Source organism: Hippopotamus amphibius, chromosome 8 (assembly GCF_030028045.1).
Source record: "Hippopotamus amphibius kiboko isolate mHipAmp2 chromosome 8, mHipAmp2.hap2, whole genome shotgun sequence".
Taxonomy (NCBI): Eukaryota; Metazoa; Chordata; class Mammalia; order Artiodactyla; family Hippopotamidae; genus Hippopotamus; species Hippopotamus amphibius.
In genome coordinates this window covers 26,070,993-26,095,277 of record NC_080193.1, presented here as the reverse complement: position 1 = coordinate 26,095,277, position 24,285 = coordinate 26,070,993, and the positions used below count along the sequence as shown (strand labels likewise).

General features: G+C 43.4%; 1 protein-coding gene across 3 annotated transcripts in view; it reads left to right on the top strand.

The window, feature by feature from the left end:
- Window positions 1-17,708, top strand: part of STX2 (syntaxin 2) — a 48,444-nt gene extending 30,736 nt beyond the window's left edge. For 2 of the 3 annotated variants that reach the window (XM_057746162.1, XM_057746161.1), the window contains exons 4-10: window positions 4,775-4,849; window positions 6,119-6,192; window positions 6,833-6,941; window positions 8,620-8,693; window positions 8,813-8,950; window positions 11,025-11,135; window positions 16,320-17,708. In XM_057746162.1, the coding sequence (XP_057602145.1) occupies window positions 4,775-4,849; window positions 6,119-6,192; window positions 6,833-6,941; window positions 8,620-8,693; window positions 8,813-8,950; window positions 11,025-11,135; window positions 16,320-16,397 (659 nt within the window). In that variant the 3' untranslated portion in view covers window positions 16,398-17,708. The other variant, XM_057746163.1, reaches the window with a different exon arrangement.
- Window positions 17,709-24,285: the final 6,577 nt, after the last annotated feature.

Genomic DNA, 24,285 nt, shown 5'->3' with positions numbered 1-24,285 from the left:
AGAGGTATGTGACTCCTTTTTAAGGGTAAACTGTGGTATGTGGCCTTGAACCCTACTCTGGGTGTTTTTTCTGCCTTTTCCTGCCTTTTTTTTTTTTAATTTATTTATTGGCTGCACTGGGTTTTTGTTGCTGTGTGCAGACTTTAGTTGTGGAGGGCGGGGTTACTCTTCATCATGGTGCGTGGGCTGCTCATTGCAGAGGCTTCTCTTGCTGCGGAGCATGGGCTCTAGGTGCACAGGCGATAGTAGTTGTGGTGCACGGGCTCAGTAGTTGTGGCTCTCAGGCTTTAGAGCACAGGCTCAGTAGTTGTGGTGCATGGATTTAGTTGCTCCGCGGCATGTGGAATCTTCCTGGACCAGGGCTTGATGCCGTGTCCCCTGCATCGGCAGGCGGATTCTTAACCACTGAGCCACCAGGGAAGCCCTCGCTGTTCTTCCGTCTTAGCTCCTGGACCAGAAGGCTGCCCGTTTCCCTCCTTACGACCGCGCCTTCCCCGCAACCCTGCCTTGCCCTCCAGTGGCTGTTTCTTCCTCGAGAGAGTGGTGTCCCGGGCCTCCTCTCATCCCCGGCTGTGCCCACGGTCCTGCCAGCAGGCTCAGCCCTGGTCCTTGTCCTCCCTGCTTAGTGTCCGACCCTGTTGACCGGCTCCCCTCCCCCCACCCCATCCTCTTCATCTTTTAAAGTTAACCTTTAAAGTTAATACGTGCTTATTGTGGACATTTTGGAAGAAAGCAGAAAAAAGGGGAAAAAAAGACTCATAATCTGTCCCATGGTGGTAAACACCATTAATGTTTTGGTAAATATTTTTCTAGTAAAAACTGTGTATAAAACATAACAATTTTAAAAAAAGTATGTGGGCCTTCCCTGGCAGTCCAGTGGTTAGGACTTTGCCTTCCAGTGCAGGGGTGCGGGTTCCATCCTCCATCTTTCTCTCCTCCTGGTTGGGGAGCTAAGATCCCACATGGCTTTCAGCCAAGAAACGAAAAAACTGAAAAAAACGAGAAGCAAAATTGTAACGAATTCAATAAAGACTTTAACAATGGTCCCCATCAAAAAAAAAAAAATCTTTAAAAAAGTGTAGAGTTTGGATCACATGGTGCCTATTGTCTTACAGTGTGCCATTTTTGCTAATGAGCGTAGCGTCGCAGGACCCTTGTCTCCAGTGGCTGTCCAGTGGTCCCTGTTGGCCGTTTCTGAGGGAGTAGAAGGGTCTCAGGTCAGATGGCAACCATGCCTTTTACTGTTTGCAGGCAGCTTCCTGCCAGTGTGCGACGGGGGTTGCAGGGATCTTGCGTTGTTGTGGTGTCATCAGAGCGTTGTTAACTTAGACCCCCTGCTGTGCGGAGCAGCAGGGACCACGCTGAACACTGGGCAGGCGGAGGCCCCTTTTTGCCTTGAAATGACCTTGCGAGGCCGGTGCTCTCCTCAGGTGTGTCTGAGAGCTGAGGGTGCTGAGGGCTGGAGAGGTGGGCAGTCAGTGCAGAGTCCCGCGTGCCCTGATGCATGAGCCAGCTCCCGCGTCCCCGCTGCTGTTCTGACGTGATGCCCAAGAGGCGCGGGCTCCCTGAGCACCCGGGTCTCACAGGTACAGACCCCGCTGCCCGGGCATCCTCGTTTGCCTGTGTGTGTGTGAGTACTTGTCAGCTCACTTCGCGGGCCAGCAGTCCTGGGAACGTCGGCTATATCAAAGGACTGGTCCCATCACACATTCTTTTCACATTTTTAGTTGGAAAGTTTTCAAATCTATGTGAAGGCTGCAGTTGTGGTTCAGTGAAAACTCATGTTCCCTTCACTGAGATTCACCAGATGTTAACATTCGCCACGTTTGATTTCTCTGTGTGTGTGTATGCGTATGTGTGCATGTACACGCGCGCGCGCACACACACACACACACACACACACACGTGTTATTTTTGCTGACTCATTTTGGGGTGAGTTGCAGGCCTTGTGACCATCCGCCCCTAAGTGCTCCGGTACTCCTCTTAAGCAGAATAGCCTCTTGTAATTATTTAATTCAGAACATTTAATGTGGGTAAAATGCTGTCTAATGCTCGTTCACAGTCAAGGATTGTTGCATTGATATCCTTTATAGCTGTTTTCCCCTCTTTCTGGGGTCCGATTTAGACACTTGGGCAGGTAAAGCCAGGACACAAATGCCCTTAGAATCGTCCTGTCCCGGTGAATCGAACCTTTTCCACAGGAAGGGTCCCTGTCATCTCTAGTGATGCTCTGTGCCTTCCTATCCACTTGCCTGATAGCAACAAAGCTCGACCAGTTTCTCTGACCTGGTGTGTGCATGGTATATGTTTCCCCATCATCTTTCTTTTCATCTTTCTATATCCTTCTATACTAGATGTTCTCTTATCTCTCATAAATAAAATATAATTGAATTTTGTCTTTTTGTCCCCTTTGATCGTGTTTTGGTCTGTAACTAGTTCTTGTAGTCTGTTTCCTGAAATTATTGCTATATTGGGGCTAACGTTCATGATCTTATTTGGTTTTTATTTTTCTTGCATGTGCTGTGTTACTTTTTCTCTCTTTTCATGTTGTCTTTCGGATTCATTTTTAAGAATTTTACCCTCCCCCATTAGCTTGCTTCTGTATTCTGTTTACTACTGTTTTAGTAGTTGTCCTGTAGATCACGGTATGCATTCTTGACTTGTTGAACTCTATTATATATCTGTGTTTTTACTGCTTCCAAGTGATAGGAGGACTTTAGGAACCTTTAACCCTGTCCCTTCTTATTGCTGTTATCATCATGTATGTGCTAGATAAAAATGTGTATTTACATTTTATATTATTGTATAAAGTTAGTATGCACTTGGATCTACCCACATGTGTACCTATACCAGTGCTGCTCATTTTTCCATATCTTAAAACTTTCATCTGAGAAAATTTTTTTTTCTTTTTAAAAACTACTTTCTTTTAGTAGAGGTGTGCTAATGTATGAAATTATCCTTGATTTCATTCTTCAAGGATATTTCTCTGAGTATAGGAGTCCAGGTAGCAAGTTGTTTTCTTTCACCACCTTGAAGATAAATTTTCAGTGTCTTTTTTTTTTTAAGTCAGCTGTCTAATTGTAGCTTTTAAGATATTTGATTTTTGGTCTTTGGGTTTATCAATTTTACTTTTATGTTTCCAGATGTGGTTTTCTTTTTATTTATCCTGTTTCTTACAAGGCTTCTTGTATCTTTGGGTTGATGTTTTCTGGCAGTGTTGGAAGAATCTTGGCTATTTTCTCTTCATAAACCATCTTTGCTCCATTTTCTGTCATTTCTTTTGAGACTCAGATTATATGTGTTTTAGTCCTTTTCACTGTGTCCTTTGTATCCTTTACAGCTCTTGCCCTCTGTTCTCTTTTCTCCATCATTTTATCTCACTATATTTTATTTTGAAATCTTTCTGATTTGTTTCCTGACTTCTGTTTAGCTATTACCTTTCAGGTCAGGGAATCTCTCTTCACCCATGGAGTTATTTTTGGTTGAAATATTTTTTAGCCCTAGAATTTCGTTGGCTTCCTTTTTCTCCTGTCCTATTTCCTGACAAAATTCTCACGCTTGTGTTTTACCTATTTGCACATAATTATTTTAATTGTGTGTCTGATAAGACAGCTCTTTTGTTTTTCTTGGATTTTATTTTGTCTTTGTTTTCCTGGTTTTTTTTTTTAATTAATTAATTAATTTATTTTATTGGCTGTGTTGGGTCTTTTTTTTGCTGTGTGCGGGCTTTCTTTAGTTGCGGTGAGTGGGGGCTACTCTTCGTTGTGTGCGGGCTCCTCATTGCCGAGGCTTCTCTTGTTGCGGAGCATGGGCTCTAGGTGCGTGGGCCTCAGTAGTTGCAGCACATGGGCTCAATAGTTGTGGCTCATGGGCTCTAAAGCACAGGCTCAATTGTCGTGGCACGTGGGCCTAGTTGCTCTGCGGCATGTGGGATCCTCCTGGAGCAGGGATCGAACCATGTCCCCTGCCAATGCAGGCGGATTCTTAACCACTGCGCCACCTAGGAAGCCCTTCCTGGTTATTTTTGATTGAGAACCGGGCTTTGTACATGAAGGCTTGTGTCCATAGTATGAGTCCTAGGATAGTATTTTCTTTTTTAAGAGATAATTTTTTAATATTTCTGACAGATGGCTGGGTGCACCAGCATTCTGGACCTGGCTCCCTTTTCTCCCAGGGTGCAGGCTTCAGCTTAGGTTTTTCTCTGCTTCTCAAGGCTTCTGCTGCCTCTGGGTTCAAGCAGCTCCAGTCGCTGGGCTCATTTCTTTGGGTTTCTGTCTCTTGAATCTTCTTTCCTGCCTTTATAGGTTTACGATGCCTTTAGGTTTACGATGTCCAGCTCTTCTGATTGTTCTCAGCAGGAGGACTGACCAGAATGACCTAGTCCACTGGAAGAGGAAGTTCCCAATATTGCCCTTCTTTTCTGTGATTCAGGGAACTAGTTCATCAACTCATTGGTATAAACCAGGTATCCTCAAACAGGTTTGAGCCACCTGGAGGGCTTGTTAAGTCACATGACCAGCCCCACCCAGTTAAGTTTCCTGACTAGGTCAGGGGTAGGGCCCAAGAATTTGCATGTCTACTCAATGCCCACTTGATACTGAAGCTGCTGGTCCAGGACCCATACTCTGAGAACCGCTGGTGTGATGAATAGTTTTTCTTAAGAAACAAACAAACTTGAATATTTACCAAGAATATTGTTCCGTTTAAGTTTGTTGGACATTATTGATGTTGGATATTATAACTCACGTGTCTTTTTTTTTTTTTAATTTTTTAGAAATAAAAGAAGAACTTGAAGATCTAAACAAAGAAATCAAGAAAACTGCTAATAAAATTCGGACCAAGTTAAAGTGTGAGTGTAAAGTTTTGATTACATGTAATTATTGACAGTGGGAATGTGGGTAATTATTATTTTCTTTATGATTTTTTACTCTTTTACATTTTCAGAAGTTAAGATTGTGACCACTTTAAAATAAATTGTATGTGCTTGGAATAGTAAGCCTTGTTCCTCATTATTCTAGAATTCTTAAACTATTGGCTCTAAGGATCGCACACGAGGAGCTACACCATTAATCCCTTAGATTCAGAGTGAAGCCCTCATTCATGTTCAGCCAGAGTTGAACCTGCTTATAAATTGTTAACCTCTTATATTTTTATGGCATTTGGGGCTGAATTGCAGATATTCGAGAAGGTGACTAGCCTTTGACGTGACCTGCCAGGTTCTTCTTCAACACGCTTGTGCTTGGCGAGCTGCTTTGCACTCTTCATACAGTTCAGCTCAGCTGTTGGTGCCCCATGGAGGTTTACAGCTTCCCTGCGGGACTTAAACGAAGGTGGCGTTTTCTTGATGTGGTAGAAAGGCACATTGTATTTAAGTTTTACAAAGTAACATTCAAATCAAGAATATCTCTGAAGATCAAAAGGAACCTTTACTATGGAAAATTTCAGAGATTTATGGAGGGGGCAGTTTACTACCACAAGCCCCATGTCCATGCCCTTCAGCTCTGCGGGTCCCAGTGGCCCCCCACCCTACCCAGTTGTGTTCACAACCAGTCCCAGACACCTAGGACTTCATCAGCATATAGTTTTCGGTGTGTATTTATAAAACAAAGATTTTTCTCCCCCAAATACAACTATAGTACTACTATTATATCTAAGTCGCATTAGTTACTATTATTATTTATAAAATATCCAGTCAGAATTCACACTTCCCCTTATTTGGACCCATATATTATGATTGGTTGATATGTTACTTAAGGCTTTTTCATATTGATTTTCCTTCCATCTTTTTCCCCCAACACCTTTTTCTTTTGGTTGGAGAAACCAGAATGTCAGTCCATTGGCAGTTGCCATGTTGCAGAGTTTTGCTGATTTCCCCCCCTTTAATGTCACTGTTTTAGGTTCTACTGTGCTCTGTATTTCCTGTGGATTGACAGTGAAGTTCTCCAAACTTGATCAGATTCAGGCTGTCTGCTTTGAAATGTGAAGCTATAACATCTGGTTTTATTTTGTGATGTTATTAGCAACTGACAATAAAAGAATAGACAATATGTTTAAGGTTAGGCTTGACAGCCTTTCATTTTTTTACTTTAAAAGGTAACTCTGTCCTGTTTGCTTCTAGCTATTGAGCAAAGTTTCGATCAGGATGAGAGTGGGAACCGAACTTCAGTGGATCTTCGGATACGAAGAACCCAGGTTTGATTATTGGCTTGTCTAGACGGAAGCCAGGTTGAAGAATAGGTTCTTTTACTTCTTTCAAATTCAAAGTGATTTCATCTTTACCATCACATCAATCCTCACAGCATGAAAAAGACATGGTATTTATAGACTCCCCCTCTAGATTATGAAGAAAAAAAATCTGTTCAGCCCATCAGTGGAATTCTGTTCTGAAGAGCGAAGAATTATCCCAGTTCTTTTAGTGTTCGTGGTAAAATCCTCACCTGTTAGAGGTTCGTGGTGCCGTAAATTGGAAATTAGTCCATTTCACTCTGCTTGACAGGCGGGGATTCTGTATTCAGTTTAGGTGCTGGGGACAGTTTGCCTGGGTGCCAGCCTGTGGCCATGGGCCAGTCGGCTTCTCGAAGTGGTGGCTCTGCCTTCTGTAGACTGGGGGACAGTAGTAGCACAGTAGGGTTACTGTGCAAGTCAGGTAAGAGAATGCATGTGAAGGTCTTAGCACAGATTCTGTTATACAATAAGTTGCTATTTATTGTATTTTCCATTTGAAGGAGTAAGTAGCGTATTAGTTTGAATTTCTACAATTAATGTTTTTATACATCACTTTTAATAGAGGAAATGACCATTAGACGTTGATCTGACTTTTCTGTGTTAACAGCATTCAGTGCTATCTCGAAAGTTTGTGGACGTTATGACAGAGTATAATGAAGCACAGACTCTATTTCGGGAGCGAAGCAAAGGCCGGATACAGCGTCAGCTAGAAATAAGTGAGTCAGTGAACGTGCTATTTTTATTAAAAACATATTTTTCTTCCTTAAGGTCTGACCTGAAAGCACATAACTTCAAAAAAGTGATTGCCACCTCTGTGTTTGTCAGTATGGTAAGCCTGACGTACTTTCGTAGCTTCCTGTTCATTGAATCAACTAACCTAGTATTTACTTAAATCCTTCAGAAAGTTCTAGGTGAGTGGACTTTAGATGACTTGTAGAGTGTTAATCAGACCTGGAAAACCCTCAGCCGTCCTTTCTTCGTGTATTTTTTGTGACCCCCCCCCCCCCCAGCCCTCCCTGCCCCGTCTCAAGGGACAGTTCCCCGTGGTTCTCACGGTTCTGCTTGTCTGGAGAGCAGACACTCACTGCCCTTTCGCCCCAGGCTTTCTTTCAAGGGTGTCTGTCTGTGTAGCAGGCCCCCTTGGGAGACGGAGCTCATGTTTCCTTCTGGGCAGAAGGCAGTTTGCTTGCTGAATGAAGGTCAGGCAGCTTTGCTTCCTCCCCGCTATGGAAGATCAGGGTTCCTTAGTTGTGACACAAGCCCGCTGGGGCTGTTCTGCGTCTCCCATGGGCTTGGGGAGGGGGGGAGCAGCCGTGAACGTGAACCTCATTCAGTGACATTTTAACGGCTTTATCGAGATGTAATTGAGATACCATGTGAATGATACTCAAAGTGTGCAGTCCAGTGGTTTTTAGTTATTATTTATTAGCACAATCAATTTTAGAGCATTTTAACCACTCCAAAAGGAAACTCGGTACCCATTGTCAGCGCTCCCATTTCCCTTCCCCGAGCCCTAGGCAACTACTGGTTTACTCTTCTGTCTCTATAAAGTCGCCCATTTGGGGCAATCACGTGAATGGAATCGTACAATACATGGTCTCTTGTGACTGGTCTCATTCACTTAGCAGTTTTCAGGTTCAGCCACATGGCAACAAACATGGGTGTTTCATCCCTTTATCGGCTGGATCATGGCCACTGTGTGGATGGACCAAAATAACGTTGCGTTTCTCCTTCCATGATGTGGTGAATGTTTGGGTTGTTCCCACTTTTTGGTGATTATGAATAATGCTGCTGCGAACGTTCACATTAAATGATGTTCCAATGGTTATGACGTTTATTCATTTAACTTTGTCTTCTGTGGCACAGAGTGTGAAAATAGTAGTTATCAATTGGGTTTTTCCAAAATTCTTTGAACCTGTTCACAAACAGCGTTAGTACATTTAACTCAAGGAAAAAGTATTAACAACCAAAATACAGAAAGTGTTGAGCCTCTGATTCTAATTATGCAGTTTTATTATGTCCATTGAACACGTGGCGCATCTAGCTGACCCCCTTTTCCTATAAGCCAGAGTTAAACGTTAAAGAAAATGGATACGACAAAATGTATGATGTTTCCTTTTTATAGTTGTTTCTCATTCATACCGAAGTTGGATTTTATTAGTCATTCCAGTCATGAGATTTTTCATGACCGCTTCCAGTTCTTCCTGCTTCTTAGGCTTATGTTGACTTCTCTCACCATTAATACTTGCCTAAGAAAATACATTGGAACGGTTAGAAAAACATTGGTTGAAAACTTCATTAACAACTCAGATTTTAGTTGCTAACTTACGGGTGTAAAAGTCGTGTTTAAATATTGCTGCATTCTGAAGGAGTTTTTAATTGTTAATAATTTAGCCGGAAAAACTACCACCGACGATGAACTGGAAGAGATGTTGGAGAGTGGGAACCCTTCCATCTTCACGTCTGACGTGAGTGCATGGGTGGCTTTGCGGCCGTGCGGGTCTGTATGTATATGGATGGTTTTTCTTTACCTTCCAGAGCAGTCGTAAGTTCAATAGTATTTCTCTTCTGTGTTCATTTTTCAAAGATTATATCAGATTCACAAATCACTAGACAGGCTCTCAATGAAATCGAGTCACGTCATAAAGACATTATGAAGCTGGAGACCAGCATCCGTGAGCTGCACGAGATGTTCGTGGACATGGCCATGTTCGTGGAGACCCAGGTACTCGCCGCGTCCTCGCTGCTCCAGGGCAGAGAACCGTTGTTTGTAAAATATCATGTGTGATTCCAGTATACACGGGAGGGCCATGATTCAAAAGCTGGTTGTAGTGTTCTTGTCGCGTGAGATGGAAATGCTGGAAACAGCGTAAACCTTCAGCAGTGGGGGACTGGTTTACTTAATTGTTATGGTGTGTCCATGCAACATCACCTTTGCTCATGGAGGGTTTTTAATGAAGCATACACATGTATGTGCCAGAATTTCAGGTTGACATAAGAGGGAGATACTAAACCTTGTGTGTGTGCATATATATATACACACACACGCACACTTGTATGTATAAATGTGAATGTATATACAACACACACCCTTGCACTCCCGTGTGTAGATATATGGCATGAACTCAGCTGCATGAAACAGTACTCACAGAAGGAAAGAAATATACCAAGCAGTTTAACAACAGTGGGACTATGGGCAATTTAGTTTTCTTCTCTCAAATAGATGTATTTTCAAGTTTTCTGTAAGGAGCATATATTAGGGTAACAATTGGGAGAAATGTATAAAAGAATAAGCCCCAAAGGGGTTACACCGTGACATAGATAGAAGCTTGTACTTACTACACGGTGTCCAGTACTACCGGCAGGGGGTGACAGGGGTGTGAGGAGACCCCTGTGAGGAACCAGGGAGGTTAATACAGGGTTTTAAAACTAGAAAATTCAGTGTGATGCACGCTGGTGGTTCCGGTAGGTGTGTGGATGTGCTTCCTCTTCCTCTGTGACTTCTCAAGCGTGTGAGGCTTGCACTGCGTCACTCACTGGTTAGTGGGCCAGTGAGTTCAGCTGACAGCCTGTGAAGGGGGAGCATTCATACCAAAGCATCGTAGGGTTCACGTCACATGCATGGCCTCGCTCCCATGGAGGCTGCTTTCAGCATCTGCTGTGGCTGGAACGGTCCTCTAAGAAGGGTCGAGTCTCACTGGACTGTTTCTGGTTGCCTGGGTTACATGAGGATCCCTGGGAAGTCCATCCAGGTGCCGGATTCATCCTCCACATCGCCACTGACCTTTTGAGGAACCTTGTCATAAAAATGTGCACACAGCTGAGGTGGGGGTAGGACAAGTCCACTCCTTTCTGTTGGGGGGCCCATTGCCACTCAGGGTGCAGAAAGCGAGAGCTGGGGGTCTGGCTGCTGCCAACTTCTTATTTTCAGGAAGGAAGCCAGTTAGACAGTAAGAACCATCAGTGGTTATTTTTGTCATTACTGAAGATTGTAGAATACCTTGGACTTTCAATTAGGAGTGTTCTGTGCCAGGCGTATTAATCTCCGTTAGAAAAATCGATGGAGTCTTAGCTCTGTTCCATCGTTTCCTTTTCGAAGTCTGTTAGTACTGCATTATATTGACTCATCTTACTCAACATATATGTTTAGTCAAAACTTACTAGTAGATTTAAATGTGTGACTGAGTAAGTTAACTGTGCGTCCTTCTTCAGTGCTTTGCTATTCACTGCTGCAGAGCATGTCTGCTGGTGGACAGAAAACCAGGTAACGCCTTTTCTCCCTGACATTTCACTGCATTCACGTCCCTTTACGTTTTTGCTCATTAATTTAGTCAACTCAGTGACCAACATAAACTATTACTCGTCTACTGATATCTTAAAGAAACTGCAACACTTTTCTACCCATTAGAAAAGATGTCGTGCTTTGTACATTGTATGCCTGTGCATAGTAGTAAATATTAGCTTAGCTTAAAGCTGGTGGCCTCCTGTCACTGTGCCCATCTTTAAAGGGTGTGCCCACATTAAAGCATGTCTCAGACTCTGCGTCATGTGCCTTTAATGATCAGCACTGTTGTCCATCGCTTTTAGTTCTTTTTATAACGTAAGTTGGATTTTGTTTACTTTGTACATTGGCACATTTATAATGGTCTCATCTTTTTGTAAATGTGAAAAAAAATCCGGTGTCCATTACATGCACATTACATTCCTGTGGAAACTCTACTGCTGCTCTGCGGCTGTCTTAAGATACACAATTAAGTCCTTTGAAAGTGTCTTCTAAGTTTGAAACTTTTTGTTTTAAGGGCGAAATGATCAACAACATAGAAAAAAACGTTACGAATGCTGCAGACTATGTAGAACATGCTAAAGAAGAAACGAAAAAAGCTATTAAATATCAAAGCAAAGCAAGAAGGGTGAGTTTGGTCTTTAAGAATTAAAGAGCGTTTTTCTCTGGACTTGGTTTTGAGTGGTCGTACACTGATGCAAGCCTACTTAAAAGATATTCCCAGAAATAAAAACTTCTCATGTTAATGTCGCATTTGGAAACTGAAGTAATTCTTTTTGCTGAAATGTTTGAAGTTTATCAGATAGGCTATGTTGACTGTGAACCCTGTTGGTTGTAAGTAATGAAAACCCTTCGCAGCCAAAGTCAGTCCCTTTGCTTTCCTCAGTTGGACGGGTTTCAATTCCAGAGTTCCCTGTTTCTTGGGTCATTATTTGGAGGGACATACAGAACTCATGGGACTGGAAATTCTCCTAAAAACCATTGGTTATACATTTTATGCAGTGAACACTTTACTCTTTATTTAGGTTATTTGCTAATCCTTTGGTTTGGAGGAAAGAAGAGAGTTACTTGAGACCGTGGACCTGAGATGTTACGTAGCACTCATACTGAAGCTTGTGAACGCGTTTTAATATCTTTATCTGAATCTTACACGTGTTGTGTGTGAGTGAAAGCTCTTCAAAGAAAACAGCAAAACTACAGAATTAAGTTCTGATTCAGGGACTAAAAAACTGCCTGTCTCATGGTGTGACCTCGCCCATCCCTTCCTGGTTTCTTTTCCCCACTGTGGGGAAGAGCGGCACAGAGCACCAAGCCTGTGCTTTCAGGCCGGTCCCCGTCCCACCTGCTGAGGACGGCTGTTGGGTTATGATGCCCTTCTCAGTGCCAGTCGGGGGAGGGGGGGTTTCCAATACAGGGGCCAAAAAGGCCTTGTAAAGAGGGAGTTTCAGAATGTTCAGGAAAAATGAAGAGTCAGATCCTGAGTACAGATTCACCCATAACGATGGTCCATGGACGGTCTCAAATAAGATTGCACGTCTGGGCTTTAACGTCAGCCTGCAAAGCACCTCACCCTGCTTTTTCTTGGGAATATCTAAGTGTTAATTATCTTTGAGATGTAAGACATGGTTTCTTACATTATTCTCTGTCACCACGTTTTGAAATATTGGGCCTTAAAGAGAGGTGATGAGGTCCATATGTGAAGTACTTTTGCTGATCCAGGCACAAAATGGACTTTCACTTAAAAAAAAATCATTCAAAAAGGGCAGTTCCCTTCCTTTCTCCATGACCTAAACCGCATGTGAGTCCAGTGAAAATTTCTGTGAGCAGTTCCCTGGTGTTACAGAGGTAGAAGGTGGCAGGGGGATACCTCTCACCCTGAACCGGCAGAGCAAGCCTCCCTCTAGCGGGGGCTGGGTCTGCGTGTTACCCACAGTGGCCACGGGTCAGAACGTGATGCTCGTTTCAGAAATCATCACAATCTCTTCGACTCAAGGCCTGACGTCTGAAACCACACACAGCTCGTTCAGCTTCTCACTGTGCTGTTAGGTGCGTGGTTGTTGAGATGGTGGCCATCCCCTCTCCTGGTGTCCTGGTTCCATTCCCAGGGCAGCTGGGTTAGCCCCTGAGAGACCAGATGGCCCTAGTGGAGTGGTTTGTTTTATATTGGGGGCGGGGAGGGGGCATAATGAAGGACTTAACGGCCAACAACAAACAAACAAGAAGGAGAAGAGTGTAGGGGCTTATTAAATAGATCACTGACCTGGCTTCTTAGTTCTACATAAGGAAGAGTCAGCTGGATGTCTCAGGCCATTAGAAACTTACCAGAAGAATGTGGTCATGCGGCTTTCTCACTGATGAAACCTAGTATTTTGAGTTCTATATCAGTTTATCTCCAAATAGTCTCACCTCATTAAATTAAAAATCCCTCTTCTTGAGAACTGAAAATCATCAAACAGAATTAATCCATGTCCCGTAACTTAGATTTTAAAATGAATTCTAATGGATTGTTTGATTTTAAATGAACGGATGTCTTCTAATACGGTGGTGTGGAATTAACCCTGATATAATCAGCTTGCTTTCCTTTGACAGAAAAAGTGGATAATTGTGGCCGTGTCACTGGTTCTGCTGGCTGTGGTTGCTCTAATTATTGGTTTATCGGTTGGCAAGTGATGGTGCAGATAACATCAGCGTGCATGCCTCTGCCACGCAGCAGTAAGTAACTAATCTACTAATCTGCTTATTCACGCACCTGATTAGCTAACAGCGGTGCTCGCCCCAATGAAACATACCGAAAAGTAATAAGAGCCTGCCAGCGGAGCGTTTGCCTGACTTCTGTACTGAGAACAAGCAAAGGCTGGGCCGCCTTTCATTTGTGAACCAGGGTCGTCTTCCTGTTGGCTTTTGAAGCCTCTGGGAGTCACCCCTGTTATTTAGATGTGACAGTACCGGCGGCACTGGCTCCTGACTCTTCAGTCTTTGGGCTTTGGTCCAGGAAGACACTCCCTCCTTAAAGTAGTCCTTCAGTAGCTGAATAACCTTAGCAGTGAGGGTTAATTCTCAATTAAAAAACTAACATGTAATGTTTAATTTGTCTCTTAAGTTTTAACTCTTTCCATAAGTGCAGCAGCCGGAAGTCGCTTCATGAACTCTATTTATTTGCTCACCATTTATTTTACTGTGGAATTGGAGGGACTGGAACAGGAGCTGTGAGAAATGCACAGTGGAATTAAAAACCTTTGTCTCACTTGTTTCCTTCTGGCAGCACCTAGTTTGTTTTAACCGCGGCTGCCTTAAAATGAAAACTCGTACTGAGTGCGCATGCCTGTAAACTCTTAACTAAAGGATTTGGAGTGCAGAAGCTACTCAGTTCTTTATTTAGAGTATCTTTCTTTTTGTTCTCTGTATGAGTTTCACCCCTCTCCAAACTTCAGTAGGTTTTGTGTTGTCATCTGTTTTTTTACGCATTTGGAATCATCCTTTCATTAACTCTTATAATGCTGCGTGGTGTATTAAATTTGGACATACCAGTGATTTATCTTAAAAACGTTTGCTTGGCATAATCATTGTGAGTAAAATTGTATCTAGATTGTGACACGTAGTCCTTGATAACTTCGTTATTTTATCATGAAAGCAACTGCTGGCTTGGTAGACACTTGGCACTTTATCAAAGGAAAGAAGAGGTGTTTCTTAACGTGAGCATCTGTGCGCTGAGCACATTTGTGACAGGTGAGGGAGGCTCCCTCGCAGCTGCCGTACATTCACAGAAGCCACAGACTTGCACGTGAGATGGTTCGCATTGGAAGCTCTGGGATGCTGAGTTTGCTAGTGATCCGTTTTTTCAGAAGGCAGAAGGAACTCTGAGCTCTGTTTTCATGAGGCAGGATGTTTGTGTATCTTTCCATGCTTTCCTGTTACCTCTGCTGAAAAAATGTGTATGATTTTCCTTTGTTAATAGTAATGGTATTTAAAAGCTGCTTTTATAATTCTTTATAAACTATGTATTTTCTTAGCACTTCCTAGTGGCCAGAATATGGCTAGTTGGATGTGCTTCCACCACAGATAAACGTAATTTTAGATTGGATGCTGAGGCGATGCCGTAGAACGAGGGCAGGCTCCTCCTGGTGGGGTCCCCGGGGAACCTGCACTTGCTCTGTGCCCTGGGCCTGGCCGGACGGTGTACCTTTGTGCCTTTAAGGACGAAATGAACACAAAACGATGCTCATTAATAAGAAACACAGCAGAGTGCACATAAATGTAGTGATTGATGCATTTAATTATACTTTTGGAAAACTAATTCGTTCTTTCAGCAAGTAGTTCAGCACAGCCCTCCTCTGGACCTGTAGGCACTGCGTGGAGGGAACCCTAATCCTTGTAGCCCTGCAGCGAGGGTGGCGTGCCCGGTTTTCCATCAGAGGACACAGCTGAGAGGGCACGTGGCCCAGGATTTAGGTGTGGTAGGTGGTGGCTTGACTCCCAGGGGTGTGCGTGGGCCACCCAGAAGTGCAGGCATTTGGCTTGAGTTATATATTGGACGAGAATGGTTGTTAAATCTGTGGCATTGAGGGTGCGGGAGCTCAGCTGTCGTGGGATTCAGGAGAGCATCACTGAAAGCCAGGTGTGGAAGCAAGACACATGTACGCAGTACCCAGAGACCTGGCAGTGAGGATCAGAGCCGCCTGGTTCCCTAAGGTGGTTCGACGTGGAGCGAGGTTAATGGGCATACGGAGCAGGTTCTGGAGCTGAAGGGTGATGCCAGTGGGAAGGAAGGGGTGAGAGGCTGTAGGCAGAAGGTATGTCTAGCAAGGTGCTGGGAGAGGCTCACAGGGAGACCCAGGAAGAGGATGCGAGGATGGTGGGGCCCAAGGCCTCACTTCCCAGGAAACGCACATAATACTAACGAGTAACAGGAAATTTGAGGGCACAGTGTCCTGAAGGCAGCGATCTGAGGTTCAGGTCACTGAGGGGCCTGGCCGTGCTCATCTTCATAATCCTGCAGTAGTTGATGGTGCTCCTTGGGAGGCTAATGTAGAGCTGACCGGTTTCAGCAGCTGTCATTTCTCAGATGAAAGTGTGCCATGAGGTTGGTAACTGTAATTTAAAATGATGACTGCTGTTTACAAAGAGAACTGGAAGTCAGACAGTGTGGGGTGCCTTTCACCTTTGTGAACTCCTCCCCTTCTCCCGCAGATGGGTTTCCTGGAGAGACTAGATTTTTTAAGCCAGAGGCTGTTTAGCTTTTCAGGTGTGCAGGGATGCTTGTTAGTTGAAAGTAAAAAGCTAAGTGTTACATTGCCTTGCTCTGGGCCGTGGGTGCCACAGAAGACAGAGTTCATAGCTTGTTGATTTCTTACATGCATCATAACCTCCGTGTAAGAAAAATGTATAAATAAGACTTTTTCAGCAAACGAGAAATAAATCCCTTTAAAGTTTTAAAGGGATGTACAATACATCCAAGAAATAACTGTTTGGGATTTTATTGTGATCAATAGAAAGAGTTCCTTAAGACCCCACATGGTGCCAAGTAGACATTGCCTTTTACCTCCAGGAATAAATAGTTGTTGTCTTAATAATATGTATTTTTAGTTATTAAATTCATTTAATTTAATATACATGTGTCTATAACAGTGCTTTGCCTCTGGAACTTTCCTTCCCCGCCCCTCCTTTTTCTATGACCTGTAGGGGTTCCTTCTTGATGATGGGCTTGTATTTTAAACCATCTCAGATTCCAGGAGAATTTTGCTAGGAAGTGACATTAGTGATTTCTTTCCTTTGATATCTCACAAATTAATAAATGTTTTTCTTTATCTTGCAGAAAATGATGTTCATTATTATTTGTGTAATTATTTTGCTTGTGATCCTTGGAATTATCCTAGCAACAGCATTGTCATAGCAACCATATCCCAAGAGCCATTTATCCTTGGAGTCAGACCACATCTGCAGCAAATCAGCATCCTCCCATTTCATGAATGAATCCTAGACATTGTGATGTGTGCCATTGAGTGCTGATTTTTCATTAGTGAATTCAAGGAGAAAACACAACAGAGTGTATTGTCCGGTGAGGAAAGCAGAATGGGTGTGATGAGTGAACCCAAACATCCTTGGACTCCAAATAACACACCACAGAAATTTAACAATGTGAAACTTGTTTCAGTGGCCTTAAAATAAGCAATTATTGAAACTTTTAATTTTTTTTTATATTTCAGTGTTACAATATATGTGAGGTTTAATTAGGAATGTCTTATGTTATGAAACTTAGATTTCAGGTCTAAGACTTTCTTCCCTCTCCCAGTTAACATGCTGATTAAGAGACATTTTTGTACTATGTTTTAATTCGTATTTGTTTATGTTTGCAAAAATTATTTTTATTATCAGAGAGCTGTTTTGTAAGATATCTATAATTTTAAATGTTTATAAATTGTTTAATATATTAACATCTTAATTTACTCCAATTTTATATATTAACTATTGCCTTTTAAAAGAAATAGGAAGCTTCATGATATTAGAGCCATTTTTGCACAGTTGTTTACAGTGTTTGCCATTGGCATAGAATACATGGGTTGCAAGGTTCCCCAAAAAGCCTTTCGAGTTCCTTCTGTTAAAATTGATTTATAAGGTTTAAATGCGCCCAACACCCTCCAGTTAAAGCTTGATTACTGTACTCAGCTCCATCTCCCTGTTCCATTACCCAAGATAATAAATTAGTTACTGCATTGTAAAGATAGTGGTCTCTTCTTTTATTCATTACACAATAAGGTTTGTGTTTCCCTATTTACACTAATAAAGTTTGAATTTAAGATGGTGAGAAAACCAAACTATCAACTCAAGGGGATTATTCCCAGACATTAAGTAATTCTTTTAAATTTCCACTGTTGTACAGATCACCTCACTGTTCTTGTTAACTACCTACTATTCTGCTGAACTTTAACACTTAATTCCCAGAGTTTACAGAAATCTATGATAATTAACATTTTTATTACTCCTTGCCTTTTTTTTTTAGTATAATATGCTTTATTTTTAGACTGTAAAATGTATGAAATCTTACTAGTGAATGGACATCTGTAAGATAGCATCTAGTCAAAATTTTAAATGAATATGTGAAGGATACTCAAAATGTAGTTAACTTTTGTTACTTCTGTATGTGATTGTGTAAGCATGTGACTGTATTTAACGTTGGTCTGAAAACTAATCTAGATAGGCTTGATTGTAAGTGTGAACTATATTGGACCATTTAGAAACTGTGTTCCTTACTCAATACAGTTATGAATTTCACTTATTCATACTTTATACATCTAACTGCTTAGCTTGGACTCAAGTCTTTATTTATGCATTTTATTTACTTGCTGGTCATCACTGTGTAGTCAGAATTCCTATAGGAGTATTCTGGCTCTAACATATATATTTCTTAAATCTATAAATAGCCTGTCAGTGGGACTTGCTCCCTGATTTGTGCTTAAGTTGAAGGTATGACTTGTCTTGAAGTGTATTTAAATTTCTAGAGATCATGCTTGTATCATTGTAACTTTTGTACATTCGTTTGTATGATTATGTCCGCGTGCAGAGGAATTTTGTGCTCCCCAGGTGTCCCGCTTTCTCTTCAAGTGACATCTTTTTAGCCCCCGCCTCTCATAACAATTCTTATTGTATTTTTTCAAGACATTCTTCCTGGATTTAAAGTACTTACTGAATCTGTGTTTGATAGTTGAAGCTATGGAAATGCTTTTTGATTTCTGCTTAGATGTTTAAGTCATCCATCAGGTCACACATTTTGTATGTCTAAGCCTCATGTACCCATTTGGAATCAGATTTTTTAAAATAGATATACAGGTTCATTTGTTACTTTTTATCATTTCTTCAAGTATTTCATGTTTACATTAAAAAAAATCTCAGAGAACCAAAAAAGAAATACTTACTTTCTGCCTTGTTCATTTCTGGAAAGATTTTGGGGAGACATTTTATTGCATATCCATTAATAAATTGTTCTACTAAGAAAATTACCTCTGGCTATTATTATGTGTAATGATATAATGTGAGTTAATTTCAGGGGCTTCTGGTACATTTTTGTTTTATTTATTACTATTATTATTATTATTACAAGCTTCTGTGGTTCGTGTCTCAGGTATCAGCAGGACATATGAAGGAACCCGCCTGAATTCTTGCACTGACAACAGATGCTGACTCGTGGGGGTTGGCTTTGAATGCTTGTGCTAATTTCATGGGCTCTCACGAACATTTATTAACCCGTATTCTGAGTTATTTATCCTCTATACTTCCCTTAATCCTCTTTCAGCTTTTCTTATTAAGTCAAATTTTCTTAATCCACAACTCTTACTGAATTCTAACCATGTTGGAAAGTGATATTCAAAATACAGAATTTTAAAAAGGAAAAAAAGCTAGTCCTGGAGAACATTGGCTTATGGAGGTGGGCCCTGTACATTACTCTAAGCTCTTTTTCCTTTTTCTTTCCCAGTGACTTCCCTTTCAAACTGCAGCCTTGACATGGACACTTAGTAATTTAGTGCCTTTGTTTATGCTTCTTAAAGAATACAAAGTTTGTCCCCTAAATGAGTTTTTCCCGGTTTGCACCATTGGGAGTTTCCTGGGTGGAAAGGTACCCAGAGGGCGGGGGAGATCCAAGGAGGAGACAGCCCCTCCAGATGGGGAGGTGGCCACTCAGCATCCCCCCGGGGCATGTCTGGGGTGCTGTGGGGCATGGTCACCGCCCGCCTGCCTGCCGCGTCTCAGAGTTTAGAGAGAGGCTTTACTGGAGTTCAGGCACCCACGCTGTTCCGAGGTCTTCATACCTGCTCTGCCAAGGGGCGTTCTTAGAACAGCTCCCACAGTGGCGGGTGGAGCCGACATCCACGGCCAGGGCAGGGGCCAGGGGCCTCCCGTGCCAGGGGCCAGCTTACAGGTCAACCAGCGGTCACGTCCTTTCCAGGACCTCTTCCAACAAATTTTTAATTTCTTCAATCTAAGCTCACATCCTTCCACAAGTTTAAATGGTGGGACCCCTGGGTCAAGGGGGCCTGGGTTGGAGGGAGAGGCTGGGTCACAGGAGGGCCCCTCAGGGGTGAGGGGTACCCAGGAGTTTGGGGGCCCAGGTTATGGGTAGGGCCTGGGTCAGAGTTGGGGGGGGGGGTGGAAAGGCCAGGGCTGAGTCCACATCTTCTCATGGCTGTGAGTCATGTGCTCAGCAAGGACCCCTGTGACATCTGAAGCCTCCCCACCCAGCCCCAGGGTTACTATTTTAGTTAACACAGCAGCGCACTTCCCTGGGAATCAAAGGAGAGCAGCAGTGAGAAGAACCAACTCCAGAGGGAAACTAGTTGAAAACTCAGCCTCTGGAGGGCAGCCGAGCAAAGCCTGGGGGCTTCTCTGCTTGGTTTTACAGAGCAGGAAACGGACACAGTGAGCACAGGACACCTCACACAGTCGTTACGTCATCCAACCCAGTTTCCTGCCTCTGTTAAGATTAGATCCAGTGTGTGGTGTGGACGGGACGGCACGTGCTCGGGGTTTAAATGCAGCAGGAGCTCTGCAGAGGTGCCCTGTGGAGTCCTAGCTGCCATCGGGGTGAAGACGCACCTGTGCTTCCAGAGAGAATGCTGTGTGGACAGCCATGGTTCTGTTTTCCTCTGAGGCAACATCCGGTCATCATTTTTCTGACTTGCATCCCCTGAGCAAGCAAATTCCTAAACCAGGAAAATGGTTAAGGGCCTGGCTGTGAGAAAGGGGTAAGTTCCAGAAAAGGCAGCATGATCTGGGGGGGCAGGGGGGCGGGGGGGAGGGACAGTGGGTTCCCAGGTTCAGCCTGCGGGCCTGTGACCTTCGCTGACTGCAGAAAAATGCACAACCTAAACCCTGAGAATGTTGTTTTATTTGGTGTCTTTACTGAGGCTGTAAGCCCAGGGTACGGCCTGTCAGATCGCTCTGAGGGACTGCTCCAAAGAGGTCAGGGAGGAGCCAGGATGTATAGGAGTTTTCATTGGGGGAAAAAACCAAAAACATAGCCAAACACCAAAAGGTAACTGCTAATCACAAAAACAGACATCTCGACTTAATGATTTTAGCGCTTTTCTATGTATGGGAAATGCAAGAGTCTGGGCTCCTTGAAATGATTCCTTTGATGTACACCTTAGCTGTCCAGGGCCAGTATCCTGTTTTTCTCCATCCCGAGTCCCCTCAGGGGGTGCAGTCAGGGCAGCTACAGTTGCTGATGGCTTGATGGTGGGCAAAACTCAATGTTTACTGGAATGGCAGGCAATATATATATATATATATATATATATTTATTTATTTGAAGTATAGTTGATTTATAAGGTGTTAATTTCTGCTGTACAGCAAACTGATTCAGTTATACATATATATACATTCTTTTTTTTAATATTTTTTTCCATTTTGGTTTATAACAGGATACTGAATGTAGTTCCCTGTGCTCTACAGTAGGACCTTGTTTATCCATCCTACATATACCAGTTTGCATCTGCTAACCCGAAACTCCCAATCCTCCCCTCGCCCTTGGCAACCACAAGTCTGTTCTCTATTGGTGTGAATCTGTTTCTGTTTTGTAGATATGTTCATTTGTGTCATATTTTAAGTTCCACATATAAGTGATATCATATGATATTTAACTTTGTCTGACTTACTTCACTTAGTATGATAATCTCTAGTTGCATTCATGTTGCTACAAATGGCATTATTTTGTTCTTTTTTTATGGCTCTGTGTGTGTGTGTGGACACCACATCTTCTTTATCGATTCCTCCGTCAATGGACAGTGAAGTTGCTGCCATGTCTTGGTTATTGTGAATAGTGCTGCTGTGAACATAGGGGTGCAGGCAGTATTTTTTTCTCCACACCTCGGTTCCCGTATCTGTGGAAAGGAGAATGGGGATGGGAGTGATGGAGAGCTTCCCAGGACTGCAGACCAGGTTTACGGTTATTTCACCTAAGTTCGTCCTTCTCCAGGGTGACTGTGGAAACCTCTCCTGGGCAGAATCCCCCATGGAGGCAGCGGCTGGCGCCCCTGCTCGGCCCCTGTGCTAATCCAGCTTCCAGCTCCTCCTGGTGGAGTTTCCTGGGCGGGTCCTGTCATCCAAGGGCAGATTCGGAGGATCTGAGATGACTGGAGTCAGTGTGGGTGGGGCAGCGTGGAGGCCTGTGATAGCGAATGGCGGGCGGGGGCGGGGGGGGGGGGGGGTAGCAGCTACAGACACAGTCCCGCCTGCCGAGCAGAAGGGGAGACTGACTGCGGGCAGAGGACCAGCTGAGGGGCTCAGTGTCAAGTTCACATGGAGGGGGAGGGGCAGACAGCAAAGGCTGCCTGACGTGCAGAGTGCAGGTATCCGGTAGAGGGGGCTCCAGCTCCGTGAAGACCTGGTAGGGAGGCTGCGGCAGCCTGCAGCAAAGATATGAGTGATGGGGTGTGGACCAGGGAGACAGACGGGGGACCGAGGACGATGGCCTCGTGTGGGCTCGGCTCTACACCTGCTTACCGTGTGCTCGGAGGGGATCTGCTCCCTCTGGGCTCAAAGCCCCCCAAAAGGTCCCGTCTGCAGGCTGGGGTGGGCTTGGGTCATAGGGCTAGGTCCTGTGGAACCAAGACTTGGTACATGCGGCTTCTGGCACCCCTTGTCTTTCTGTCCTCCCTGGACTTGGAAATCTGAGCCCCCGGCTTGTGCTGGAGGCCTGGGTACAGTGAGGGGGTGGGGCGGGGGCGGGGTCTTGATTTGCCTAAAGGGCAGCAGCTGAAGTCCTGGGGTGATAGGAGTGTATTGCCTGCCACACATTTATCTTTTCTTAAAGTGCTCTTTGAGGTATAATTTACCACGAATTCATCCATCATAACTGCATAATTCTATGATTTCTAGTAAATTTATAGACTTGTGTGACCCTTACAATCTTTGAGGTTCAGAACATTTCTATCACCCCCAAAATATCTACTTGTTGCCAATCCCTGTCTCCCACCCCCAGCTCTAGGAGCCTCTAATCACACTTTCTCTTCATAAATTTAGCTCTTCTGGACATTTCATGTACTTGGAATCATATAATATGTAGTCTTTTACATCTGCTTCCTTTCTCTTAGAGTATTGGAATGGAGGACCGTGCATTTTGTAGCTTGAATCAGTAGCTTATTGCTTTTTATAGTATACCACACCTGGTTTATCCATTCGCCAGTTCACAGACCTTTGAATTGTTTCCAGTTTTAGCATTTTAGCTATTACGAATAACGCTGCTATGAACCTTTGTGTGCATATATTTCTCCAGACATCTGCTTTCATTTCTCTAGGGTAGGTTCCGAGGTGTAGTATTGCTGGGTCATATGGAAGTTTACGTGAAACTGCCGAACTGTTTTCCCAATGCTGTACCACTTTACGTTCCCCCCAGCGATGTGTAAGGATTCCAGATTCTCCACATCCTGACATTCAGCCTCGACTATCTTTTTTATTATAGCAATGCCTGTGGCTGTGGAGTGCTGTCTCGCTGTGGTTTTAATTTGTATTTCTCCACTGTTTAATGATGCTGAACATCTTGTCATGTGTTCATTAGCCATTCACATGTCTCTTTTTAGTGAGATATCCATTGTATCTTTTGCACATTTAAAAATTGGGCTGTCTTATTTTTGAGTTGTAAGAGTCCTTTGTATATTCTGGATAAAATGATTGTTTTACACAATCTTGTGTCTTAGAGAAATTAAGAGAAAGCCATGTTTGTAGCGCCTTTTAGGTTAACACATACATTTACGTTTCTGGTGCTGTGCATTTCTCCCTGCAGATTCGAATCACCGTCTGGAGTCATTTTCTTTCAGCTCAAAGGACTTCCTTTAGTATTTCTATAAGACAGGTTTGCTAGCAACGGATTCTCTCAGTCTGCCTTTATCTGGGGCTGCCCCGATTTCACCTTCAGTTTTGAAGGGTAGTTTCTCTGGACATTGAATATTTGGTTCACAGTTCTTTCCTTCTTTCAGCCCTTCGAATATGTCATCCCTTTGAATATGTCACCCCACTGCGTTCTGTCCCATTGTTTCATTGGGATGTTATCACTTGGACTTTAATGGCATTGATGCTCCCCTGTATCAGTTGTGACTTTTCTCTTGCTGCTTTCAGGATTTTCTTGTTGTCTGCACTGGGTCTTCGTTGCTGTGCACGCGCTTTCTCTAGTTGTGGCAAAAGGCAGCTACTCTTTGTTGCGGTGCACGGGCTTCTCATTGTGGTGGCTTCTCATGTTGCAGAGCATGGGCTCTAGGCACATGGCTTCAGTAGTTGTGGCACATGGGCTTAGTAGTTGTGGCTCGAGGGCTCTAGAGCGCAGGCTCAGTAGTTGTGGTGCACGGGCTTAGTTGCTCTGCAGCATGTGGGATCTTCCTGGACCAGGGATCGAACCCGCATCCCCTGCATTGGCAGGCAGATTCTTAACCACTGTGCTACCAGGGAGCTCTCTTGTTGTCTCTCAAGAGTTTGACTATGATGTGTCTAGGTATGGAATTCTGAATATTTTGCTTTTCATCACATTTGGGAAGTTTTTGCCCATTATTTCTTCAAGTATTCTCTTCTCTTCTCTTCTCTTCTTTTCTCTTCTCTTCTCCTGGGACTCCACTTACATATGTATTGGTGTTCTTGACACTGTCCTCCACATCTCTAAGGGTCACTTCATTTGTCTTCAGTACAGTGAGTCCCCTACATATGCATGAGTTCCATTCTGAGAGCATGTTTATAAGTCCTAAGTCCAACAAAGTTAGCCTAGGTACCCAACTAACACAATTGGCTATATAGTACTGTAC